The sequence below is a fragment of the Gymnoscopelus microlampas genome (assembly GCF_963454915.1).
Source record: "Gymnoscopelus microlampas genome assembly, chromosome: 10".
Taxonomy (NCBI): Eukaryota; Metazoa; Chordata; class Actinopteri; order Myctophiformes; family Myctophidae; genus Gymnoscopelus; species Gymnoscopelus microlampas.
The window spans coordinates 3826265-3838366 of NC_139947.1; the positions used below are offsets into that span (position 1 = coordinate 3826265).

The 12102-nt window shown below is 42.0% G+C and overlaps 1 protein-coding gene across 1 annotated transcript in view; it reads right to left on the reverse strand.

Annotated features, from left to right (window-relative positions):
• Window positions 1-12102, reverse strand: part of LOC311054048 (uncharacterized protein) — a gene marked incomplete at its 3' end in the record, with an annotated part of 51788 nt that overhangs the window by 3337 nt on the left and 36349 nt on the right. Inside the window, exons 3-6 of the mRNA XM_084069928.1 lie at window positions 10886-11587; window positions 3400-3527; window positions 2690-2802; window positions 1538-1590 (exon numbers count right to left, since the gene is read on the reverse strand). Of these exons, the coding sequence (XP_083926054.1) occupies window positions 1538-1590; window positions 2690-2802; window positions 3400-3527; window positions 10886-11587 (996 nt within the window). The remainder of the gene's footprint in view (window positions 1-1537; window positions 1591-2689; window positions 2803-3399; window positions 3528-10885; window positions 11588-12102) is intronic.

Sequence of the window (12102 nt, forward strand, 5' to 3'; positions counted from 1 at the left end):
GATGTGTCAGATGCTATCCTCTGCAGCTCTGCCTCAGATACTGACATTGTTGACATAACGGTTTCACATGTTCAAAGACTTGGCTTGAATTAGCTGTGGATTACCTTTGGAAGGAGGGAAGGATCTCAGATGGATCCCCGTTCATGAAATTGCATCAGCTATTGAATCAAAGTCATCAGGTCTTTGCTTCTTTCATGCATTCAGCGGATGCCACACAGTTTCGTCCTTCCATGAAAAGGGAAAAAGGTCAGCATGGCAGACAACTTCTCCAAATTAGGTTCAACACTTGTTGCAATAAATGATAAACATATGCAAGTCATTGAGGAGTTCATAGTACTCATGTACGATAGAACTTCATAGAAGTAGTTCCTACAAGGAAGTGAATGCAAGTGAAGTGCATTCCAAGCAGGACATATATGGGGCCAGTCACCCTTGCGCAGTCCTGTTTGCCAAATTATGCCAGAAGCTGACACGATGTGGATGTAAAACAGCATGTTCTGGACACTGCAAATGCTTTAAGTTTGGACTTATCTGCACACCCCTCTGTGGTTGCAGTTGCTAGTACACTGGCCTGTCACTTGCCCAGCCACCATTGTATATGAGAATGTGTTTATAATGACTTGATAACAAAACAAAAATTAAGCACTAAGCTTTACCAAGCCAATAAATCACTTTCAAATGTTCCATAAATGGATTCTGTGTATGGTAATTAATACAAACTAGACCATACCCGGTCGACGCATCCGTGGGGGGATATGCGCACATGATCTGGCAACCCGGGAGGCAGTTCGTCCCATAGCTGGGCAGCCCCGTAACCATGGCGACAGTGTTTTACACATAAACGCTAATAAGAAGCTGAGATTTGATGAAATTGAAAAACGGGCTTCACAGTTAAGTTCAGATGGTAATGGTCAATGGCTGTGTGCAAAATCAGAGCAATTGGTCCAGCCACTGAGGAGAACCGGGTAGCTTCACCTACCTACTCCCACTACAGACGTTACTAGAATTATAGTAGGATACATGTACTACAAGCTCATGTGGATAAACCATAAGCAGATGCACATTTCTGCAATTTATCGGCAGCCATATTGGAAAACATGCCGCCATATTGGAACCTAATGTTATTTTTTATCGTACTTGGTAGAAATACCTCCAGAACATATTCTCATATATTAAAATAAGCCCCAGCAAAGTGATATAGTCCAAAACATTGGCCCAGTTGCAGCCATTTTGAAAACTGGTGGTGGCCATCTTGAAATCTTGGGAATTGTGCGTGGCCAGAGGTTGATTATCAATTAGGGTCATATGAAGGTCATCTGTGCCAAATTTCACGCTTGTATCACCAAGTGCACTATGGTATCAATGTCCCGCCTTACTATAACTTTTGTTTAACAATACACCCTTTTCTTTTAACCAACAAATATAACTTACAACACCTTTAATTGACAGCAATGAAGGTAATTTGTACTGTATTGCACAGTACGTAGCTAGTAGACCTAAGACTAAATGAAATGTCTTCAATTTAAACAGCACTCACCTGAGGCTGCAGCCGCTGAACTGAGTGGTGGAGAAACAGGGTGAGCTTCCCTGCTGTGAGATGCAAAACCTTTTATACTAACCATATATAAATCTACCTTTTCTGTATTAACACATCGGGTGCCGAACACGGTCTGAACCGTGTGTTCACATAGTAGCGCTCAGGTGCCGTTCACGGTCTGAACCGTGATTTCAGTCTTTTTGTTTTTTTCGTTTTTCTCCGCGCGGCCGGGGCTAGAGCAGCTCAGGGAGCACCCATTGTAATCCTGCGAAGGAAGTGCCAGATCGCTCACCGGAAACAAAAAAATGGCTCCCATCCGCTTCCTGTCTATTTCCTACTTTGAAACGCCTATATCTCCGAATCTGTTTCCTGTGGGGAAAACCGGTCATGCGCGATCCCCCCCGTTGTAACTCGCGAGGGAAATGTTATGGTTCCAGGCTGTAGCCAGGCTCATGGCACAACATGAATCGATGCTTTTTTTTGCGTGGATTTGCTTGTAACGCACGCGGAAGCTTTAAACAGCAAAGCGCAGTCAATGGGGAGAATGCTGGCACCCACGGTAAGTTGTTATGAAAAAATGCTGGCACCCGATGTGTTAATAATACATTGCTCTATAGCAGTGGTTCTTAAGATGTGGGTCAGGACCCCTAGGGGGGTCCCCAGATGATTTGCTTAATGCACAACATTGTTTTCTCACTCAACAGTACACAAACCAACATACAGTATAGGTGTATACCGGGTATCTGCATATTTCTAAATGTAAGGACTTTTAATACAGTACATCTAAAATGAAAAGAAATAAATAAACAAATAAAGGAAAACAATTATGCACTATTATCACAATATGAACCGAGTCAAACTAAATGTAATGCCTCAACTCCTACAATTCCTTAGTGCTTTTCAGGGTGGGGGGTCCCCAGTTCAAATATGATTATTTTGGGGGGTCACAGCCTGAAAAGGTTGAGAACCACTGCACTATATAGTCTATAGAACCAAAACATTTGTCAGTAACGTGATTTAAACGTATCCAAAGATTATGAAAAAAAAGTTTAAAAATAAATTAAGATGAAAACGAATGAAGAATTGTAAACTATAATAACCTTGCTAATACAAAGTTTGGCCTAAACATGAATTTAAATGATAATTACTTACAGTTCACTGAGAAGACATTTCTCATGTTTCTCAAGACCTTTGCAGAAGAAGTCTTTGGCTTTTCTGGAATTCAGTAGAGTATAGAGTTCCCTCATCCTGTCCTGATCGATGGCCTTAGACGTCACACAAAAACGTTATGATATTATATTATTATTATATTATATCATATTTAGGGCTGGGACTTTAACTGATTAATTTCAATTAATTCATTGCAGAAAAAACTGTGATTACAAAGATTTACGCATTTTAAATCGTGCTTAGTTGTTGCACCACGGAACCACTCACTGAGCGAGTTTCAGGCGTACCGATCATACCGGTGCACCAACCAACAGACGACAAACCAATGGGAGAAGAAGCTGATGGCAATCAAGACATCTTTATTTTTTATTTCTCCTAGTGGTCAGGGTTTCACTGTTCTGTTATGTACTTAAAAGTATTGTGTACTGAATCTCTGAATATATTCCTAAAATGTCTGCACTTTATGGTAAAACTGATCTGTTGGTCTGTTTAGTACCACCTTGATAAAAAAAAACTATTGTGTTGCTTAAACTTGTATTCACTCATTGATTCACTCATATACCAAAATCTGTTTGAACTGAAAATAATTCATTTTGATTAATTCATTACAAAGCCTCTAATTAATTAGATTTGTTTTTTTATCGAGTCCCAGCCCTAATTATATTATAATACATAATATTTATTAACTTTACCTTAGATGTCACAGTATTGTAGCCCTCTTGGGTGATGACTTCTTTCTCCAGGAGCAGATCCAGGATGGGTTTGACCATGGTCACTTTCTGAACCAGTAAACAGCGGTGTTGGTCAATGAAATGTTTCTCTGAAGATGAGGAATTAAAACTTAGCCGTTGGTGAAACTCTATGTGCAAAACATATTCATATAGATATAGAGGTTGTTATTATCCATCTATGCCTGTCCTTGAATGATCCTGCCTATTGGTTAATTACAAACTAATCCTATTTTCATTGCAGCTATTAATGTATGACTCCCTAATTATGGAAACTCTATTTAAAGATGCTATTATTTCCATTTTGTAATATGATTTAATAAAATGTCATGAATTGACTGCTCAGTTAATTGATTGAGACACCAGAAATGTAACAAATGGTGAATTGAGTTATGGACTACTTTTAACATCTGTCTCACTTTCTTATAAAGTTGTCCACAAATCATCCTAAATGATTCTAAACTAAATAGAAAGAAAAAGAAAATCCCCTGTTAAAACAAATGTATGATTACCATTCTGTGATGGCTGAGGTGATGCTGTGCTGCTCTCTGAAGTTTCTCCAACATTACTGCTTTCTGAGAGAGAGAGAGAGAGAGAGAGAGAGAGAGAGAGAGAGAGAGAGAGAGAGAGAGAGAGAGAGATTTAAGTAAGTAATTAAGTAGTCTTGGTCCCTCAGGTGGCATCGAATGAGGGTCTTTAGCGTACTCTTGTTGACAAAAGAGGAAATGCTGCCCAAAAATCGCGTTCTTTGATCGACTTTCTTGATCACTCGTTTTTTTTTCCTCAAATTTTTATCCCACGATTTTGTAACCCTTTTTTTCACCCGTGCCAATTGTCTAAGTGATCCTGGGCACTACACTCCCCCCACCAGCCTAGGGAGGCCAGGGCCGAGCTCATGCCTCCTTCAATGCATGAGAGCCAACTGACCTTCTTGTCACCTGACAGGGGGTAGTTTCCCTGGTTGGACGTAGCGCTTGGAAGGAACACGTTATTCCAACCAGTTCCCTTTCCCTCCATCAGGCGCCCCGGCTGACCAGGGGAAGGCAGTATAGTGACCAGGATTACTACGTGTTTTTGTGAGGGTATTAACTACCCTAGGAGACAAGGGGAGAACATGCAAACTCCACACAGAGTAGGCCCTTTCGCCAATCACTTGATCACTTGTAATGCCATTTTTTCCACCGGTTAGATTTTTATCAAGAATGCAGCCCAAATAGGTAACTTCTTCTTTACTTGAGATTACATTATCATCAAGGAACAGTAACGGCCCTAGGATGCTTCCCTGGGAACCCTACAGCTCACTGGCAGGGACGAGGACAGGGTTCCTTTGACATCAACCACTTGTTCTCTTCCCTCAAGGTAGGATTTCATCCTGTTCACAGATATGTTATCAAAACCAATCAACTTTCAGCTTATTCAGTAGTATGCGTTTGATGTAGTCGGTCAAATATAGTAGACAGGTGTCAGTGGAGAGGGATAATCTGAGATTGGAATCCGAATAGCAGTTTACGTTCTGTGAGTACTACTGATCTGTATGGTTCCTTGCGGAACGCCACAGCTCACTAGGAGGGGGGGGGGCAGGGTTCCGTTCACCTCCACCACCTGTTCCCTCCCCTCCAGATAGGATCGCATCCAGCTCGCTGATGTACTATCAAAACCAATTGTTTTTAGCTTACCAATCAAAATAGAGTGATTAATGGGGTCAAAAGCCTTTTGGAGGTCCAGCATGACCATGCCGCAGTATTTGCCCTGGTCCACCTCTTGTTTGATGTGGCCGTTCAAATAGAGAAGACATGTGTCAGTGGAGTGGGATGTTCTGAAGACAGATTTGAATTTGTAAATTAGGTTTTTTTCAGCAAGATACTTTTAAACCTGTTCATAAAGAAATTTTTCCATGACTTTTGAGATGGAACTAAGAATAGAAATAGGGCGGTAGTTGCCGGGGTCTAATTTACTTCCTTTTTTGTACAGGAGGGTTACTCTCACCATTTTGAAATCATGGGGAACCTGTACCTGTTTGATGGAGAGGTTTACTATGTGGGAGAAATTTGGAGGGAATATTGTCGAGACCAGTGGCCTCGACAATATGTGTGGTTGAAGAGCGCTCAATCTTTTGAACACCTCATCGGTTGTCACCGTGGCATGTTTAAAATCATCTTTGCGTACACCTAGGTTTTTGTACAATTCTTGGATATGCTCTACACCAAAACGCCCAGAGTGGGAGGGCAGTTTATTTACCAGTGTTATGGCTATGGTTGTAAAGAAGATGTTTAAGCGAAGCCACATCCAGCTTGTCTGTAATCAGTGTCGTCCGACTTAATGTTGATGTTTGTAAACCTGGTTTTCAATTTTTTGCTGCAGCCTAGTTTGTTGTTAAGCAACTTCCAAAGCTCACGTGGTTTGTTTGTGTTTTCTTCAATTTTATCATTGAGGTAATTTTTTTCTTGCTGATCTAGTCATAGCAGTTACCTTGTTTTTAGGCTAATTCAGCTGTTTTATGAGATTCTCAAGGTATGTTTTGAGATCATTGTTGAGCTTGGTCTCACATTTATGAACTTCAGAGCACGTTTTGGACTTTCATTGCAGTAAGTATTCATCCATGGCGGGTTTTGACCCTGGTGGTTTTCATGGGAGCCATACTATTCAAAATTGAGGTGAATTTGGTTTTGAAGCCCGGTCCCCCTTGCTGCGGTCATCTGCCAGGGTCAAGCACTATGCCGATCGTCATTGTCGCCCAGCTCCTACCTACCGTCGGAGCCAGAGACTGTGGTTATCATCCAGGGACTTGCCACTACAGGTGGAATCACACAAGTTGGCTCCTCGTTTTGTGGGACCTTTCCCTATCTTTAAGGTCATCAGCCCTTCAGCGGTCCGTCTCAAACTCCCTCGCCCCCTTCGTCGGATTCATCCATCTTTCCATGTCTCCACCTGTCAACCAAGGCCGTACTCCCCACCCTTCAATCCCCCTCCTCCGCCCAGGTTGGTGGACGGCTCTGAGGTGTACACAGTGCGGCTGCAATACTTTGTGGACTGGCAAGGCTATGGTCCTGAGAAGGGGACTTGGGTCCCTGTTCGGGACATTTTGGACACGGTCCTTATTCAAGACTTTCATCGTCGTCATCCTGAGGCACTGTTAGGACACCTTGGGGCGTCCCTGAGGGGAGAGGTACTGTCAGGCATCCTCTCTAGACCTAATCTCTCAAGAACAGATTCTGCTCTCCGCTTGAATCTGTCGGGGGGGTTCGCCATATCGCGTACGCACTGGCCTACAAGTGGGCGTGCCTTCAGATCAGGAAGCAGGCCACGCTTTACCCAATCAAATGTAGTGGGCGGGATTTACATGTGTACCGATCCTTCCCCACTAGAAACAAACCGAAACTAATTTAACAATAGCGTCCTCGGAGCAGACAAAACCACGGAAAGATATTCACATTTTCTTGCTCTTTCATCATAGAAAAAAGTGGGCTTATAACCAAAACGATCCATGTTCTCTGGGAGAAGTGGTGTTAGTGTTCCGTGTAGAAATATTGTTAGTGGGAATGAAAACATAGTCGCACCACCGGAAGTGAAAGGCTGAAGGCAGACCAAAACCCCGGTTTCCTTGTGTACGTGTGCTACGTCGACTTCCTCCCAGAGCCAAGTGAGATAATAAAAAACAGCAGAGGGCGCTGTTTTTCCTTTTCATTTGGCGATGGGTTCCCAGATTGCTCTAGACCTGCCCTTGTGTTCACTCCCCCTTGCATTCCTAGTAATCAGTCATTAGCCAATCCTTTGCTAATTTTCTACTCCTCGCAGGTTGCCACTCACCTGCTGTCTCTCTTTCTCTTTGCAAGTTTTTATTTTGATCATTTTCACTATGCAAAAAACAATATGCTCCATTCGCATAAAACAATAATAATAAATAAATATAACATAGTTATGACCAAAAAAGGTCTAAGCTGAAGCTAAAATAGCTTATTTTGCTTATGCTTTCAACACTTACATACATGACAATTTAGTTATATCATAAGTTTTACTGTTTTACTTAAATTCAAAGATAGCTTATTTATATCAAACCAGGTTTTTAGTATGTTTAGTTCCCTTTCCATTGTCTTCAGAAGCTCTTCCAGATTTTCCCTGTGGCAGAATAAATTTGTGTCATCCGCAAACAAAACATAATTTAGAAGGTTTGACACATTACAAATATCATTTATGTATAAAATAAAGAGTTTGGGACCCAAAAACAGATCCTTGTGGAACTCCACATTTTACTTTCTGCATATTTGATTTATCATTGTTGATTTGTACAAACTGATTTCTGTCTGCAAGGTAGCTTTTTAACCATGAATGTGCTGCCCCTCTGATACCATAATGTTCAATTTTTTTCAGTAATAGTTCATGATGAATTGTGTCAAATGCTTTTTTAAGATCTATAAACACACCTGCTGTAATTTTCTTGTTGTCAGTGGCAGTGGAAATCTGCTCCGTTAAATTCAACACTGCCATTGAGGTGGACCGATTTGCTCTGAAGCTATACTGTTGTTCACATAATAGGTTATTTTTCTCTATGAAATTATCAAGTCGGTGCACAAATAACATTTGTAAGATTTTTGAAAACTGGGGAAGCAGGGAAATGGGTCTGTAGTTTGTAAATAAATGTCTATCTCCATTTTTAAAGATTGGAATAACTTTAGCTGTCTTCATGCTATTAGGGAATATCCCTGTATGGAAAGATTGATTACATATATAAGTCAGTGGCTTCAAAATACATTGTATGATGTCTTTTACTAATGTCATGTCAATACCCAACCAATCTTTGGACTTTTTGTTTTTACATTTTCTCACAATATCAATGATTTCTTAAGGGGTTAACCCGAATCGCGAGATCACGGGTGGAATCCTGCTACGTGTTTAGAGCATCCCCTTCCAAAGGGACACAATCCGGCATTGACTCAAATTGAGGAGAAGCGGGTAAAACAGATAAAAACCTGCAGTATGATAAATATCAATGTATTTATTGACTGCAGAGTTTAAACTCTATTTTATTCAACTTCTACACTTTCGAGTAACTCGGAGCAAACACGATTGTAAAGATCTAGACGTGCTACCTCAATTACATAGAGGAGCAGTCCCCAGATCTACCAAAGATCGCCACGACGTGTAGTGCGATGGGTACCAGTACCCATAACGTCTATACGCGTGGGCCGGACCGCTTGGTAGCGCTCTCATCGAGTATTGGTTTAAACCTAATCTTCCTCACGGAGATTAGGGGATTTCATGGAATAGCCACAGTTGGGTGGTCAGGAGGGGTCCATATAAAGACACTGACATCCTCACCTGCCAAGCTCTTTCCTAATGGTCCAACGTCGCCGATGTCATTGATTTGATATGGCGTGCGAAACTTGTCAGAGCTTCCTCGGAAGCTACGATGACAAATAAGTCTCTTATAATCGTTGCACCTGTTGGGAGAGCGAAGCGGGTGGCCAACTTGTTGCCTCTCTCAGTGTCTGGACGGCGCTGAGATGCGCCGTTCTTACTTGAGAGGTTCCCCGTACCTTTAATGGTCATCGCTGGATTGGACCAGCGACGGATAGTTACCTACCTACGGGTGGGATTGAATCCTTAAACCGACACTTGGGATTGCAAGTACCGAGCTCAGAGTCATTCTTGAGGAGAAACAGATCTTACCTGTGAGAGCTTCCATTTGGAAGCTACGATCACAAAAGAGGTCTTATGTTTCTCTACTCCTGAATATGATTCTGAGACAGGCGAGCTGGGACATGGAGCAGTTAGATCGCTCCTATCGTCTACGATCGTGTCCGGCCTTAACGGCTGCGCTGTGTCTACTCAAAAGCAGACATCGCATAGCCTTCCCTAGGAGAGTTGCACTCTCCTGGACCTGAAGGTCCTTAAGGAATTGCCTGGACATCACGTAGGAACCATTCGATGGCTTGTCAAGCCACCTGTCTGTTGCTCTAATTAGTTTGAGGGTATATATTTCAGTGAGCTTCAACATTACCATTTGTCAGTTTGTCTTCTGTTCCAACCTGAACCATAACCCTGTTATCCGTTTGTTCCTGGACTGAGAAGTTGACCGGCTGTTCCTGGATTAACCTTTTGCCTTGCCCTTGCTTGCCTTGTTTTGCTGTTTGATGACATACCTCTGGTATTGACTTTTGTTCTGTTTTGGGGAATTTAAGTAAAGACTGAGTTAGCTTCATTCTGCCTCTTGCCTGACGTTTTCTGCTTTTGAGTCCTTCTGAATATTCTGACATTGATAGCATTCAAGATGTTTCCGTTCATCCAAGGTGCAGTACAGGCTTTGACCTGTACAACTTTTGTGGATACTATGATATCGATCACAGACAAGAATGCAGATTTAAAACAAGACGAGGCCTTCTCGGTAGTACATTGGACCAGTCCATTTTCTCCAGAGCTGTTAGCGCTTCACTAGAGTAGTGTTTCATTAATCTGAATCTGATTGTGTTGTGACAATAGACTACAGATTCATGAATTTTACGAGAAAATTATATTGTGGTCACTTAAATTGCACTCAATAGAGCACCGAAGTCTGACGTAATTTACACATCCTAGGTTTGTCTACCTGGTTCACGGTTTTCCACCCCCATTCTGAATCCCCATAGACGTATTTAATATCGTGCCAAATAAGAACTGTGTTCCAAAAATAAACAAATGACCCCGGCGGTTTTACTCTTATGGATATGAAGCATCAACTGACAGTGAGAAAACGCTAATGTTACTTCCGCCGAATTAGTGAGATTTTCGCCAGAAACAGACTGTAACAAATATAAGTGATTGACTATCATAAACGATACAGAACCTCCTCCCTGACAATATCGCCGAGACAGTTTGTTTATTTTTGGACCACAATTCTTATATGAGACGATTCTATGATGACCCAATGTTATTCTCCATAGCGAAATTACTTCCAAACCTGGGGATGAACGAGTGACGTCAGGACTTCTGTACTCTATGACGCCACTTCTTGAGATTCTGGACTGGTCCGAGGTAAAGATAAGCTCTTTGATGGTTTGAGTGGTAGAGCACACCCTCGTATATCGTGTTATCAGCTGGGCAAGGCTATGCAGGCTACATAACTTGCTGAAAGGATTTAAATATGGGTGTGTCTTTCCATAGCATGTTGGTGTTGTAGTCGTAATCAGAATTAAATCCAACATGCCTATGTCTGTCACATACTCCTCTATTAAAATGCATTTTGGTCAGTAGATGGCACCAATTATTAGGGATTTAGCTTCAGGATGAATTACTTTTTTCCATATTATGTGGAGTTGTTTCCTATGTCTGAAAGTACATTAAATGTATTGTTAGATCTCACATAATTGCACAACCCTTCCCCCACACGTATCTCTATCCTTCCTAATGACTGATAACCTTCAATCTCAATTTCAGAATCATTAAGTTTGGTTTTAGAGAAGGACAGAATTCCCACCTGTGTCTGTCACTGCCGGCTGAGATGGTGGGATGGTGGGGTCTTCTCCTACGGGCTCTGGGGGTCCATCTGTATCAGGTGAGGTGGTCTGTGCCCAGACAATGTTGTTTGTTGGCTGATTCGTACCAGGGAGGCTTTGGTGTGGATATCCAGTGCTTGTGTTACCAGCGGTGTTGTTGGATCCAGAAGGCAGGGTGTTATCATTAGCATTGCTAGCTCCGAGAGCTAAGCTGCTGTTTGCCCCATTACCTGGGATGCTAGCAGTGTCTGTAGGCATGATTTCCGGGCACTGTGTGGCAGCGATGGGTCCAGGGTTTGGTCCAGGGTTTGGATGTATATTCCCGGACAGAAGCAAGGTCATGGCTATGATCGTCTTTAACTGCCTTCTGCCATCTAGCTGTGTTTGTTTGTTCTTCCTTGAAGAGACCAAATTTCGCTCGACCAGTGCTTTTGATAGCATCAATGTTACGTTTCCCGGTGATGCAACTTTTTCCTTGGAGTTCCTCGGAAGCTGCACATCTCGAGATTCTGTGAAAATAAGTCCCTGTAAGATCACAGCGTAAATCAGAACAATGCAATTGCTGACGTTGAGGATGTTTCTCAAAAAGTTCAGATGTTTTCTGCGTTGTAGTATGGATCTTGGAATTGTGCGTCCTCTCTCCATGGCAGCCGGATGCAACTGTGATGGTGCTGTGCTGCTCTCTGAGAGAGAGAGAGAGAGAGAGAGAGAGGAGATCATTTAAAAAGTAATTTAAGTAAGTAATTAAGTAGCCTTGGGAACCATGTGGCCCATAGGACAGGAGCCTATCTCCTGTAGCGTCTTCATGTACAATTACACCCCCCAGCCATGATGTACAAGTACAAATGTTGCTAGTATGTCATAGGGACTTACCCCAAATCCAAACATTGAATGCCAAGGGAGGTTTCATTTATATAGTCTTTGGTATAACCCGGCCGGAGGATCGGACCCCGACCTCTCAATCTCAAGGCTGACACTTTATCCACAAGGTCACTGAGCTGAGTTTGTGTAAACTATATATTATTTATCCTAACTTATCTTAATATTTACTTCACTTGTGTGTTTTTGCTGGGTATTGTAGACACACGTACAGGAAACTTTTTTCTACATTGGAGCACCTCATATAAATAAACATATTTCATTGCTGTAGCCAGTGTGTACATTTCATTACATTAGTTGGTAGGACTATTAATGAAGG